The sequence below is a fragment of the Capricornis sumatraensis genome, chromosome 15, assembly GCF_032405125.1.
Source record: "Capricornis sumatraensis isolate serow.1 chromosome 15, serow.2, whole genome shotgun sequence".
NCBI classification, from domain to species: Eukaryota; Metazoa; Chordata; class Mammalia; order Artiodactyla; family Bovidae; genus Capricornis; species Capricornis sumatraensis.
Genome location: NC_091083.1, coordinates 37,521,028 through 37,536,316, shown reverse-complemented (window position 1 = coordinate 37,536,316; position 15,289 = coordinate 37,521,028). Strand labels below are relative to the sequence as shown.

The window sequence follows — 15,289 nt, the reverse complement described above, 5'->3', positions numbered from 1 at the left end:
CTACTGTTGATGAGAACTACTGAATGATGAGAATCAACAGTATCAATGGTATCTTATCTCATTTGACTATTTCAGGCCAAGAATTATTATCCCCATTTGAAAGAAAAATGAACTGAGGCTCACTGATATAGCCAAGATTACAAGAGCCCAGAGGCTTCCCAGGTGGCACAGTGGTAAAGAATTCACCTGCTGATGCAAGAGATGCAAGAGATGTGGGTTTGATCCCTGGAAAATTCCACAGGCAGAAGAGCCTGGGAGGCTACAGTCCCTGGGGTCGCAAAGAGTAAGATGCAACTGAGTGAGCACAGCACAGCACAGCAAAGAGCCCAGAAAAGCAGGGCAGAAGAACCAGAGTTCAGTTCTTAGCTTGGTGTTCTTTCCCCAGACTAAGAAGAGAGGGGAGAGAAGAAAAAACAGGAGAGGAGCTTAGGAAACAGCGCCAATACTATGATTGAAGAATCAAACTGTGATTAGACAACGAGACAACAAACCATATTCAGGTTCAGTTCAGTCGCTCCGTCATGTCCGACTCTTTGAGACCTCATGAATCGCAGCACGCCAGGCCTCCCTGTCCATCACCAACTCCCCGAGTTCACCCAAGCTCATGTCCATTGAGTCGGTAATGCCATCCAGCCATCTCATCCTCTGTTGTCCCCTTCTCTTCCTGCCCTCAATCCCTCCCAGCATCAGAGTCTTTTCTAATGAGTCAACTCTTCGCATGAGGTGGCCAAAGTACTAGAGTTTCAGCTTCAGTATCATTCCTTCCAATGAATACCCAGGACTGATCTCCTTTAGAATGGACTGGTTGGATCTCCTTGCAGTCCAAGGGACTCTCAAGAGTCTTCTCCAACACCACAGTTCAAAAGCATCAATTCTTCGGCACTCAACTTTCTTCACAGTCCAACTCTCACATCCATACATGACTTCTGGAAAAACCATAGCCTTGACTAGATGGACTTTTGTTGGCAAAGTAATGTCTCTGCTTTTCAATATGCTATCTAGGTTGGTCATAATTTTTCTTCCAAGGAGTAAGCATCTGTTAATTTCATGGCTGCAATCACCATCTGCAGTGATTTTGGAGCCTCAAAAAATAAAGTCTGACACCGTTTCCACTGTTTCCCTATCTATTTCCCATGAAGTGATGGGACCGGATGCCATGATCTTAGTCTTCTGAATGTGAAGCTTTAAGCCAACTTTTTCACTCTCCTCTTTCAATTTCATCAAGAGGCTTTTTAGTTCCTCTTCACTTTCTGCCATAAGGGTGGTGTCATCTGCATATCTGAGGTGATTGATATTTCTCCCTGTAATCTTGATTCCAGCTTGTGCTTCATCCAGCCCAGCATTTCTCATGATGTACTCTGCATAGAAGTTAAATAAGCAGGGTGACAATATACAGCCTTGACGAACTCCTTTTCCTGTTTGGAACCAGTCTGTTGTTCCATATCCAGTTCTAACTGTTGCTTCCTGACCTGCATACAGGTTTCTCAAGAGGCAGGTTAGGTGGTCTGGTATTCCCATCTCTTTCAGAATTTTCCTCAGTTTATTGTGATCTACACAGTCAAAGGCTTTGAATCCTCATAAACAGTAAAATGCTTGGAAAGACAGCCCAGTTTTATTCACTGAATCTGAGCTATAAGAGAGTGGACCTTACTCTGGTTTTCTGTTCCCTCTTTGCTCCTTGCCTCTGCAAAGGCAATAAAATATTTGTTAAATAAACACATAGACTTGAGAACTTCAGCTTGATATTTCACTAAAAAACAGACTACAATGTTTTCATAGCATACAGGCAATAGGATTGTTTTGAAAAAATGAGAGTTTAAAGCACTTTTAAACAAAATTTAATATACATTTGAGAAACCACTGTATGCCAGGATGCTTTAAAGCTCACCAAAGACAGAAAATTCATGAAGAAGTTTATAAAGGACCTAACTCAGCAACTGAACACACACATACCCCTGATATTAAGAGTCTAAAACAAGTAAGATTATTTTCCTAAACTTAAAATATATATATATATATATATCATTAACTAGTTATCCCAAATATTCTTTTAGTTGAAATGCTATATTCACTAATACCAAAACATTTACTTCTGTGAGATGTAAGTACATATTTTTACGTCTATAAGACATAAGAATATATTTTTAGGCTGTGATATGATTATTTTTTATAGTAGTTTACTGAATCACAAAATCCAGGGTTTTGTTTTGTTTTGTTTTTACCAGTTTTAAATCTGAATTCACATGATAGACAGTAATGGTTATGGCTTCACAGTTAAATAATGCACAGGTTTCGAAAATTAGTAGGAGTTGTACAGAGCATGTTCAGCTAACTGCAATGTTTCCAAAGGGGGTCATTAAGACCTACTACATCTTGCCTCAAAGCATCTGCCATTTTCTCAGCTCCATTTATTCTTACTCTTACTGAATAAAAACAGCACACACAATTTGATAACTATGTTTAAACAATATAAATGTTATGACAGAGCTGAGAAAAGTGTTAGAAGATTTCTGTAAGACCTTTCTACTCACAATCGTCTTCCCTATGAAACAGCAAGACTGAATGGTGAAACTGGCAAAAGTCTTCAGAGTTCTGAATGACTCCAGCAAAACAGCCCTGCCCTGGACCTAAGACTGTTTCCTGACCAGTGAAGAATGGGACTTGTTTTAATTAACTGTATGGGGACTTAACACTCATGTTTAATTGGCAAACCACAGTCAATATCTTCCAGGCACATAAAAAACATAAACTGTCCCTCTAAAAGATCATTTGGCATGGTTGCTCATTTGTATGTTTCCTTGTATCACTAACAAATCCATTTGCATTTTCAATCCCAGTGGTGTTTTCCTTCAACAAAGTTACAGTATAGGTTACCAAATGTAGCTGGCCTTAGCATGTAATTTTCCTCCACCCCACCCCAGAAACATGGTTAATCACTTGCTACAGTTTGCTGTTTTCCAACACAAAATACATGTCCTTACATTATTAGTTCCTCATTTGAAAATGTCAAACAAAAAAAGAAGGCTTTGGGAAAACCATGAATCTCCAAATCCTGAAAATATGAGAAGATAGAAAATTGTAACAAAATACATTTGATGAACTTCTGGAGATCCTGTAAATAATATTTTCACACAGAAAGGGATAATATCAACACTATTATAATAGGGGAAAGCTTTCAACATAGTACAAACTAACTGAGTGATATTATAATGTTAAAATTCTTTATCCAAAATCAGGGAACATTTAAATAGAAGGCATTGGAATTTGTAATGAGTTTCATCTAGTTCTTCCCCAGCTTTAATCCATGTCCCTTGACCCCCTAACCCCCATTCTCTGTCTTCTACACTTGTGCGCATGTCCTGAGCCAATGCCACGTCTGGTCATGTTTCCTGACCAGCCTCAAACTTCTGGCTCAATCAACTGTTCTCCAGGTATAGCATATTCAGGTCTAGTGCAGCATTTGTCATGCTTTATTCTGTTTGATTATATACATGTCTGCTGTTCTACTAGGATTTTGTGTTTTATAATAGTACAGTCTTCTGTCTGATTTATCTTTGGATTCCTCATAGCATCTGGCATAGTTCCTGGTTAGTACTGTCTTGGTGATCATTAAATCTGCTTTCCATTGTAAGAAATTTTGTTAGAAGATAGTAAATGATGCCATGGGTTTTCTTAAGCCCCACAACTCTGCTGTGATGTCCTACTTGAATTTCATACATTAGTGCATGTTGTGTTTGCATCCACATATGCTTACAAGTCTGAAATTCAAAGTACCATACTTTATAGACAGCCATAAATCACTCAGCATTTAATTAATAAATGACATATGCTCAGCAAACTTCTCATGTTCCATAAGTAATTATATTCGATGAAAGAAATATAAACAAAACTATAATTTAAAAATCTGGAATTTTTCTTTGTTAAACAATATTAATAGCAATCTAGGACATACAGAAAACATTTAACAAATGAGTAAATTTAAGAATAACTGGGAAATTCTTAGGCCTCATATGTATGATACTATTTTTTCTGACCAATATAATTAATTTATATTTATTTATTTTAATTAATTAATTATATAATTTCTCATGATACAAATTCTAATTTCTGCCTACTTTGGATTGAAATGGCTTTTCATGCATATGTGCTAGGTTGCTTGGTCATGTTCGATTTTTTGCAACCCCACGGACTGTAGCCTACCAGGCTCCTCTGTCCATGGGATTCACCAGGCAAGAATACTGGAGTGGGTTGCCATGCCCTTCTCAAGGTGATCTTCCTGACCCAGGTATCGAACCTGCATCTTCTGCAGCTCCTGCACCGCAGGCTGATTGTTTATCGCTGAGCCACCTGGGAAGCCTGAAATAGCTTTAAGCATTCATATATTAAATTTAATTCAGGGTCACACTCGGCCTCTGAAGGCAACAAGGCACCCACCCCAAGCAGGAGGGAGCTCTGCCCATCTCACTGCATCAGACTCTACAGGCAGAGGGTGCTTGGATATTAATAACCACCATTAAGAACAAGAGCCACCATCATATCATAAGGGCCTGCTCTACAGCGAGCAACGTCTGGGGTGATTTACATATATTATCTCCTTTCATCTCCACATCACCTAGAGGGTAGGACTTACTATCTTCATTTTATAGATTTATAGATGAGAAAGTTAAGGTCAAGTGATGTACCCGAGGTTATGCAATTCAGGGGCAGACATGATTTTCAAACATCTCACACTCTTTATAGCTATGACACTACCTTTCACTTTGGCAGAGAATGTTTTCTCCAGTTAAGGATTCTTTAAAGCAAATGCCTTCCATGCACTAACAGTTACACCTTCCACTGTTGTTGCTGTGTAGTTGCTTCAGTCATGTCTGACTCTTTGTGACTCCATGGACTACAGCCTGCCAGGCTTCTCATCCATGGGATTTCCCAGGCAAGAATACTGGAGTGGGTTGCCACTTCCTTCTCTAGGGGATATTCCTGACCTAGAAATCGAACCCGCGTCTCCTGCATGGTAGATTCTTTACCACTGAGCCACCAGGGAAGCCCACATCTTCTACAAGCAAAGCCCAAATCTGAATCATTTAAAGGCAGCTTTTTTTTCTAGCACACATATCAGAACTTCTCTTCTGTCCAGGGAAAGACTTGGAATCCCTCTTAAAGGTTAGGCTTTGTTTGTTCCGCATGCTGAGGAAAATTAAATTACTCTTTATTCAAAAATGATTATCTGTACCCATAAACTGCTTTTCTAAAAGGTCCAGGAGCTCTTGTTAAGAAATCACGATTTTCATTTTAAAAAATCATATGGAGGGGAATTTGTTTCTTTTATGTTTCTTTTTTAAAATGGGTATATAGGAAAAACTAGGTCAAAAATGAATAAGAAAATACCCTCTCTGTATATGTATGTTGTGTGTGCACATGTGTGCATGAATATATATGTATATATACTTGTATATATCTTTCTCACTAGAACACAGGTCATTCTGCTTCGGTAAAGCCAATACTCTGGGGATTCCCTGGTGGTCCAATGGTTAAGAATCCACCTGTCAATGTGGGGGACATGAGTTAGATCCCTGGTCTGGGAAGATCACACACACTACAGAGCAACTAAGCCTGTGGGTCACAACTACTGAGCCCTTGCCCTAGAGGCCATGCTCCACAACAAGAGAAGCTACTACAATGAGAAGCTCATGCACCACAACTACAGGGTAGTCTCCATTTGCTGCAACTAGACAAAGCCCACACATAGCAACAAAGACCCAGTGCAGCCAAAAATAAATAAATATTTTTAAAATACTTTTTACAAATACTAAAGTTTTTTTTAAAGCCAATACTATGCAACCTCATTTAACATCCACTAACACCTTCTGGCTGATGGCCTGGGCTCTGTGAATTTTGTGTGGAATGAGATGACCCTGCTCTCAGTAAAGGGGTTCAGTTCAGTTCAGTCGCTCAATAATGTCCAAACCTTTGCAACCCCATGGACTGCAGCACGCCAGGCTTCCCTGTCTATCACCAACTCCTAGAGCTTACTCAAACTCATGTCCATTGAGTCAGTGATGCCATCCAACCATCTCATCCTCTGTCATCCCCTTCTCCTCCTGCTTTCAATCTTTTCCAGCATCAGGGTCTTTTCCAATGAGTCAGTTCTTCACATCAGGTGGCCAAAGTATTGGAGTTTCAGCTTCAACATGAGTCCTTCCAATGAATATTCAGGACTGATTTCCTTAGGAAATCAGTCTCCAGTAAAAGAGAAGTATCATTTATAAACCATGGTTCCATAGACACTCAAGTAATTTACCAAAATAAATAAACTTTCATATATAATTAGAATTCTTGTTCTTAGTTCCAGAAATAAGTCACCCTTTGGTTAGTAAGCAGTGACATTAAACGTATCAATTAAAACCCCTTACAACATACACATTACCATTTTCCCTGGCATGGCTTATCTTACCTTGATCTTTCGGTGGTACTGAAAATGAGCTCTGCATTATGATGTTGTTGACTTGAATAACAGCTGTCCTAAAATTAACCAAGACAAGTAAGAATTAGGAAAGAACTGAGATGCCATGTTAAAATGTACAAAAACATAAATTACAAGCTTTTTTTTAAAAACAAAAAGTCTTCTTATTTATACCTATATGAGTAATAAGAAATGGGCTGAACTATTAGGAATTAAAGTTTTATTCTTTTCTCATAGACACAGGATTTTACTGACTCCTCAGGTGTGGGCTTGGAGAGTGAGTAATGTGACACATTGAGAGTGAATTGTACCTGCCTCCCTGCCCTCGTGGTGTCAGGGAAATGTGCAAGTAGGCAAAGCTAAGTTTCCCCAAATATGTCCTGCCTGATAATTATATTTTAGGTTCTGTTTAAGAATAACTAAAATGTTTAACAATGTAGGTAAAGGAAGTATAACTACAATATAATCATTTGATGAAACATAATTCAGTCATTAAAATGCAATTTTGAAGATTATGCAGCAGCATGGTAAATACTGATGATATAATATACTGGATGAACACACCAAATGATCGACACACTAGGATTACAGCTAAAAACAAAGGCACAGAAAAATGCATGACAGGAAATATGTTAATATGTGTATTTCTTTTGTTTTGGTGATGTAATTAGAGTTGTTTTTCCTTCCATTTTAAATATTTTCCAAATTATCTAGAATGTGGGTTCCATATTAATAAGCTATACAAATGTATATATAAATAAGACAAAGTCTTTGGAAAAATAGAGGTAAATATTTTTTGTGCACTTCAAACACTGCCATGTTTCTAAGTATGATGCCAAAGACAAAGCCATTAAGGTAGAGACTGATGAATTTTTCCATTGAAAATTTTAAATGTTTTTAAAGTAGAAAACTAGGTAAAATAAAAGGGCATGACTTCTACTTCCAGCCAAGACTGAATAACAGAGGCCAGATTTTCCCTCCTTCCTGAAAGAATCAAGACACAGACAAAATACATGAAATAATATTTCAAAACAGTGAACCTCAAGTCACAAAGACTGATCTGTGAAAGAGAGAAAACATTTATTTTCTGTCACCCACATTACAGGAAAGGAGAACATTGATAGAAATGTCCAGAGTAATGAGGAAAAGAGCTGGAGAGAGAAGGAAAGAAAGGAATGAAGAGGGTCCTTATCAGGTATTCACTTGTGCACCTATCAGTACATACCATGGAGGAAACTACCTGAGGCCAGGAAAGATCCAAAGTGCCCAACACTCATGGAAGAACAGGTATATCACCTGCTCTTCCCAGTCAGACTGGAAAATCTCCTAAATCGTGGGACACTGGGTAGAGTATGAAGAAGAATCCTGCTTTAGTAAGGGGGAATAGTTGACCCTATACCAAGCATTTCTTTGGTTTTACAAAACATATCTTAAAGAGAGACCGAAAAAGATCAAACTATTTCTAAGTGTTCTAGCTGTGTATTAAGAACAAAGCTCAAAAATATTTATAGAAAGACAAAAATATCCATCATCCAACAAAGTAAAATTCAGCTGACATGAATTTTGACAGCTGACAAAGAATTATCAAAGAGGTAGGAAAATGCAAGTTTCAGAGAAAAAAATAATGACTGATCCTGATCTGACATAGATGTTAGAATTAGCAGACAAGGACATTAAGTGTATAACCTGTATTTCATATGTTCAAAAATTTAAGTATGAACAGGAAAGATATAAAAATGACCCAAATAAAGTTTCCAGAGATGTAAATTACAACACATAAAATTAAAAAGTACACTGGATAGGATTATCACCATATTAGAAGTGTTGGAAGAAAAATATTGGAAAACTTGTAGGCATAGAAATTTGAGACTGTCCAAAATGAAACTCAGGAAGAAAGGAGTGAAAAGAAAAAAAAACAAAAACAAACCAGATCATCAGGACAGATCATCATTTGCACTCTAGGACAACTTTAAGCCACCTAATAGATCCAGTAACTGGAGAAGAAAGACATGGAAAATCAAAAAAATTATTTTTTAAAAAATAGTGGCAGAAACTTCCAAATTTGAATAAAGCTATAAATATATCCAAAAAGCTAAAAAAAAAAAAAAACCAAAGAAACAAACCCTAAAGCACAAGAAACATGAAAACTACACCAATGCATACTATGACCAAATTGTCCAAAACTAGTAAAAAAAGGAAAAATTTAAAGTGAGATGATGCAACTGAGAAGACAAGTGCAGCAGCATGTTTAAAGTACTGAAAGAAAAAAAAAATCTGTAATCTAGAATTCTATGTTCATAGAACATATCTTTCAAAAATAAAAGAGAAACAAAGTCATTTTGGTTCATACAGAAGCTAAAGGAATTCATTATGAGCCCACCCAAACTACAAGGAATGTAAAACGATGTCTTTTAAGCAGAAGGAATAGGATACCTGATTAGAATATAGATCTATACACAGAAAGGAATATTTTGATACTAGAAATGGGAACTTCATGGTAAGCATATAAGGTTTTTGTCTTGATACTCCAGTTTTTTAAAAATATAACCCTTTAAATGAGAGAGGTGACAGCACTGCAGATATCACTGCTATTTAAAAATACCTGGCAATACGTTTGATAATTTAAATAAAATGAATAATTATTCTGAAAGACACAAGCTACCAAAGCTCATTCAAAAAGTGAGCCCTGTATTTTCAAAGAAATAGAATTTTTAGTTAAAATCACCCATCAAAGAACTCTAGGTCTAGAGAAGTTTCTTTGGAGAATTCTAACAAATATTTAAGGAAGAAATAATACCAATTATAATCAAATTCTTTTGGAAAACTGAAAAGGAGGGAATTATAACTACCTAATTCCATGAGCCAGCATTATCCAGACACCAAAATCAGACAAAAAACCATAAGAAGGAAAGAAACCTCCAGACCAAAATCTCTCCTTAACATAAATGCAAAAACTGTAAGATGTTAGCAAATCAAATCCAACAATATGACACACCTTGACCATGTAAGGTTATCCTGGGAATGCACGCTTGTTTAATCAATGTAAATTTGATTTTAATCAAAATGTAATTCATTGTATTTGTGAAGTGAAAAAGGAAAACTGTATGATCATATCAATAGATGCAGAAAACCCATGTGACAAAATCCAACATCCATTCCTTAAAAAATGATCATTTAGAAAAATAAGAATAGAAAGAAACTTCCTCAACTTGGTAAAAGGATATCTATGAAAAATCTACAGCTAGTATCATGCCAAACAGACTTCCAAACTCATTCTATGAGGCCACCATCACCCTAATACCAAAACCTGACAAAGATGCCACAAAAAAAGAAAACTACAGGCCAATATCACTGATGAACATAGATGCAAAAATGCTTAACAAAATTCTAGCAATCAGAATCCTACAACACATTGAAAAGATCATACACCATGACCAAGCGGGCTTTATCTCAGGGATGCAAGGATTCCTCAATATCCACAAATCAATGTAATACACCACATTAACAAATTGAAAAATAAAAACCATATGATTATCTCAATAGATACAGAGAAAGCCTTTGACAAAATTTAACATCCATTTATGATAAAAACTCTCCAGAAAGCAGGAATAGAAGGAACATGCCTCAACATAATAAAAGCTATATATGACAAACCCACAGCAAACATTATCCTCAATGGTGAAAAATTGAAAGCATTTCCCCTAAAGTCAGGAACAAGACAAGGGTGCCCACTCTCACCACTACTATTCAACATAGTTCAAGTTTTGGCTACAGCAATCAGAGCAGAAAAAGAAATAAAAGGAATCCAAATTGGAAAAGAAGAAGTAAAACTTTCACTGTTTGCAGATGACATGATCCTCTACATAGAAAACCCTAAAGACTCCACCAGAAAATTACTAGAGCTAATCAATGAATATAGTAAAATTGCAGGATATAAAATCAACACACAGAAATCCCTTGCATTCCTATACACTAATAATGAGAAAAAAGAAAGAGAAATTAAGGAAACAATTCCATTCACCATTGCAACAAAAAGAAAAAAATACTTAGGAATATATCTACCTAAAGAAACTAAAGACCTATATATAGAAAACTATAAAACACTGGTGAAAGAAATCAAAGAGGACACTAATAGATGAAGAAATATACCATGTTCATGGATTGGAAGAATCAATATAGTGAAAATGAGTATACTACCCAAAGCAATCTATAGATTCAATGCAATCCCTATCAAGCTACCAACGGTATTTTTCACAGAGCTAGAACAAATAATTTCACAATTTGTATGGAAATACAAAAAACCTCAAATAGCCAAAGCAATCTTGAGAAAGAAGAATGGAACTGGAAGAATCAACCTGCCTGACTTCAGGCTCTACTACAAAGCCAGTCATCAAGACAGTATGGTACTGGCACAAAGACAGAAATATAGACCAATGGAACAAAATAGAAAGCCCAGAGATAAATCCACGCACCTATGGACACCTTATCTTTGACAAAGGAGGCAAGAATATACAATGGATTAAAGACAATCTCTTTAACAAGTGGTGCTGGGAAAACTGGTCAACCACTTGTAAAAGAATGAAACTAGAACACTTTCTAACACCATACACAAAAATAAACTCAAAATGGATTAAAGATGTAAACGTTAAGACCAGAAACTATAAAATTCCTAGAGGAGAACATAGGCAAAACACTCTCTGACATAAATCACAGCAGGATCCTATATTCCAGAGTACTGGAAATAAAAGAAAAAATAAACAAATGGGACCTAATTAAAATTAAAAGCTTCTGCACAACAAAGGAAACTAAAAGCAAGGTGAAAAGACAGCCTTCAGAATGGGAGAAAATAATAGCAAATGAAGCAACTGACAAAGAACTAACCTTAAAAATATACAAGCAACTCATGCAGCTCAATTCCAGAAAAATAAATGACCCAATCAAAAAATGGGCCAAAGAATTAAACAGACATTTCTCCAAAGAAGACATACAGATGGCTAACAACACATGAAAAGATGCTCAACATCACTCATTATCAGAGAAATGCAAATCAAAACCACAATGAGGTACCATTTCATGCCAGTCAGAATGGCTGCGATCCAAAAATCTACAATAAATGCTGGAGAGGCTGTGGAGAAAAGGGAACCCTCTTACACTGTTGGTGGGAATACAAACTAGTACAGCCACTATGGAGAACAGTGTGGAGATTCCTTAAAAAACTGGAAATAGAACTGCCTTATGACCCAGCAAGCTCACTACTGGGCATACACACTGAGGAAACCAGATTTGAAAGAGACCCGTGTACCCCAATGTTCATCGCAGCACTGTTTATAATAGCCAGGACATGGAAGCAACCTAGATGTCCATCAGCAGATGAATGGATAAGAAAGCCGTGGTACATATACACAATGGAGTATTACTCAGCCATTAAAAAGAATACATTTGAATCAGTTCTAATGAGGTGGATGAAACTGGAGCCTATTATGCAGAGTGAAGTAAGCCAGAAAGAAAAACACCAATACAGTATACTAACGCATATATATGGAATTGAGAAAGATGGTAACGATAACCCTGTATGCGAGACAGCAAAAGAGACACAGATGTATAGAACAGTCTTTTGGACTCTGTGGGAGAGGGAGAGGGTGGGATGATTTGGGAGAATGGCATTGAAACATGTATAATACCATATAAGAAATGAATCGCCAGTCTAGGTTTGATGCAGGATACAGGATGCTTGGGGCTGGTGCACTGGGATGACCCAGAGGGATGGTATGGGGAGGGAGGTGGGAGGGGGGTTCAGGATTGGCAACACGTGTACACCTATGGTGGATTCATGTTGATCTATGGCAAAATCAATACAATATTGTAAAGTAATTAGCCTCCAATTAAAATAAATAAATTTAAATTAAAAAAAAGAAAAGAACTGGATGCTTTCCCTCTAAATTTACAAACAAGAGAAGGATATCTACTATTACAACGTTGATTCAATATTGCATTGGAAGTTCCAGCCAGTGCAATAAAGCGAAAATGAATAAAATGCACCCATACTGAAAATCAAGACATAAAACAGTCTTTATTTGCAGATGGAATGATTGTCTATGTAGAAAATTCAATGGAATCTATAAAAATAACTGAGTTTAACAGGCTTAAAGAATACAAGACCAATATACAAAAATCAATTACATTTCATATACAAGTAACAATCAGAAACTGAAACAATAAAACAGAAAATAAAATTTTAAATACTATTTGTAATGACATCAAAGATGTGAAATAACTAAGGGTAAATCTAATAAAAAGATGTAAAATACTGAAAACTACAAAACAATGATATGAGAAATTTTTAAAGACCTAAGTGAATGGAGAGATATATACCATGTTCATAGGTCAGAAGACTCAATATTGTTAAAGTGGTAATTCTCTGCAAACAGGTGTTACAGATTCAATACAAGCTTAATAAAAATACCAACAGACATTGTATAGAAATTCACATGGAAATGCAAAGAACTTAGGTAGCCAAAATCATTTTTAAAAATAAGACAAAAGTGGACAGAAAATAATACTCTAATTTCAAGATTATTATAAAGCCAAAAGTATGATGACAGTTTAAAGATAAATTCATGTTGATGTATGGCAAAACCAATACAATATTGTAAAGTAATTAGCCTCCAATTAAAAAAATAAATTTATATTAAAAAAAAACAAATAGATCAATGGAACAGAATACAGAGTTCAGAAATAAACACACACATATATGGGTGACTGATTTTTCTTGAAGGTGCAGAGGGAAATCAACCCAGGAAAAAGAGTCACTTTAACAAATGTACTTGGACTACTGGACATCCATATGCAAAAAATGACAACAACACTGTGAGACATACCTCACTCCACATATAAATCCAAGGGCATCACATATCTGAATGTAAAACCTAAAACTACAAAACTTCTAAAGCACTCTGGTTATTTATCATGCAAAGATATCTTATATAGGACATCTAAAGCATAATCCATAGGAAAGCTAACTAATAAGTAGACTCCAAAATTAAAGACTTCTGCTCTTTAAAAAACACTATTAAGAGAAGGAAAAAACAAGTCACAGAGTGGGAGAAAAATGACTGTAAATAATACATATAGAAAGACCTTATATCCAGAATAAAGTACTCTCAAAGCTTAATAATAAGAAAACAAACATGCAATTTAAAAGACAAGCAAAAGATCTAAAGAAATATTTCATCAAAAAAATAGATATGGCTTGCAAATAAGGACATAAAAAGATGCTCAACACCATTAGTTATTAAAGAAAGGTAAATTAAAACCACAAATAGATACACTCACACACCTATTAGAATGGCTAAAAAATTTTTGAAGACTATACCAAGTGCTGACAAGAATGAAGAGGAAGTGCAAGTCTTATACCCTACTGGTGGTAATGTAAAACGGTACAATTACTTAGAAGAAAGTCGGGCATTTTCTTCACAAGATAAAGATACACCTACTATATGATTCAGTCAATCCCTTCGTACTTATTCAAGAGAAAAAAAGATCATGTTCACAAAGAATGTTCACAGCAGCTTTATTTATAGTAGCCCCAAACCAGAAGCAATCCAAATGTTCAACAACAGGTGAGAGTTTAAACAAACTGTGATATATCCATTCAATGTAACACTTCTTGGCAATGTAAAGGGATAAATTACTGATCTGCACTACAGTATGGATGAATCTGCAAAAACATCATGCTGTGTGAAAGAAGACAGATAAAAGAAGGTATATGTTTTGTGACCTTAGTATTATAAACTTTTAGAAAATGCATATTATAGTGACAAAAAGCTGATTAATAGTTGCCTGAGCGCAAGGAGACAAGGGGGGGTTGGAATGAAGTACTTACTTGGGCATGAGGAACATATATCCACCCACTAGGATGAACAACATATTCATTATCTCGATTGTGGTGACAGTGTCACAGGTATTACTTACATACAGCAAACTGCATCACATTGCATTTTAAATATGTGAAATTTTTATATGCCAGTAACACCTTAAAATAGCTGTCAAAAATTAAGGCAAATTTATTGGGAAAAATTAGAAAACTCACAACAGATATATAGTTATACAGTTATTCATTTAACAGTCTTTGAGGTATGACTATGCAAGGACATGGGAGACATGGTCCTTGTGCTTGGATCTGGTATAAATAAATTAATGAGAAAGCTCTCCATAAAACATAGAACTAGCAGACTTCAGAAACTTATGAAAGAGGACAAACTAGTAATCATCTGAATGTTCAGCCTGACTAATAATCAAATAAATGCAAATTTCAAAAATAAAATTTCTTTGCCTACAAATTGGCAAAAACAAACAAAATGCATGCTTGGAAAAAGTCTGCAGAGATGTACATGCAAACTGGGAGGTATTTTTGCAAGATACATCCTAAGCCTTACAGTTCTGCACTCCTTTTGATCCAGAGTGTCCTTACCCATCAGAAAATCATGATAAATGTGCAGAGCTACATACTACCATCTTCACTATCATCATCCACGTTACCTTTTTAAAATTCTTCAGGGTACCATTTAATATAAACACAAAATATAAAGCCCCTCAGTAAATTAGGATCTATCTAAACTATTATAAGACTGTTTCTTAAAATATTGAAAATTATGAAAAATGCTTACTACACATTTTTGTATGAGAGGGGTTGGTTACGGAGTGGTATGGTTGAATTATTTTCCCTAATATTCACATAAGAGAAACTACCAAACATTAAAAGTGGCTACTTCTGAGTGAGGAATTAAATTGCTGTTTAACTTTTCCTTTTTTTTTTTCTAGTTTTGGCTG

General features: G+C 35.8%; 1 protein-coding gene across 1 annotated transcript in view; it reads right to left on the bottom strand.

The window, feature by feature from the left end:
- The window catches only part of ZNF438 (zinc finger protein 438), a 130,845-nt gene that overhangs the window by 27,069 nt on the left and 88,487 nt on the right, over nt 1-15,289 (bottom strand). The window contains exon 3 of the mRNA XM_068987465.1: nt 6,452-6,519. Coding sequence (XP_068843566.1) covers nt 6,452-6,488 — 37 coding nt within the window. The 5' untranslated portion in view covers nt 6,489-6,519. The remainder of the gene's footprint in view (nt 1-6,451; nt 6,520-15,289) is intronic.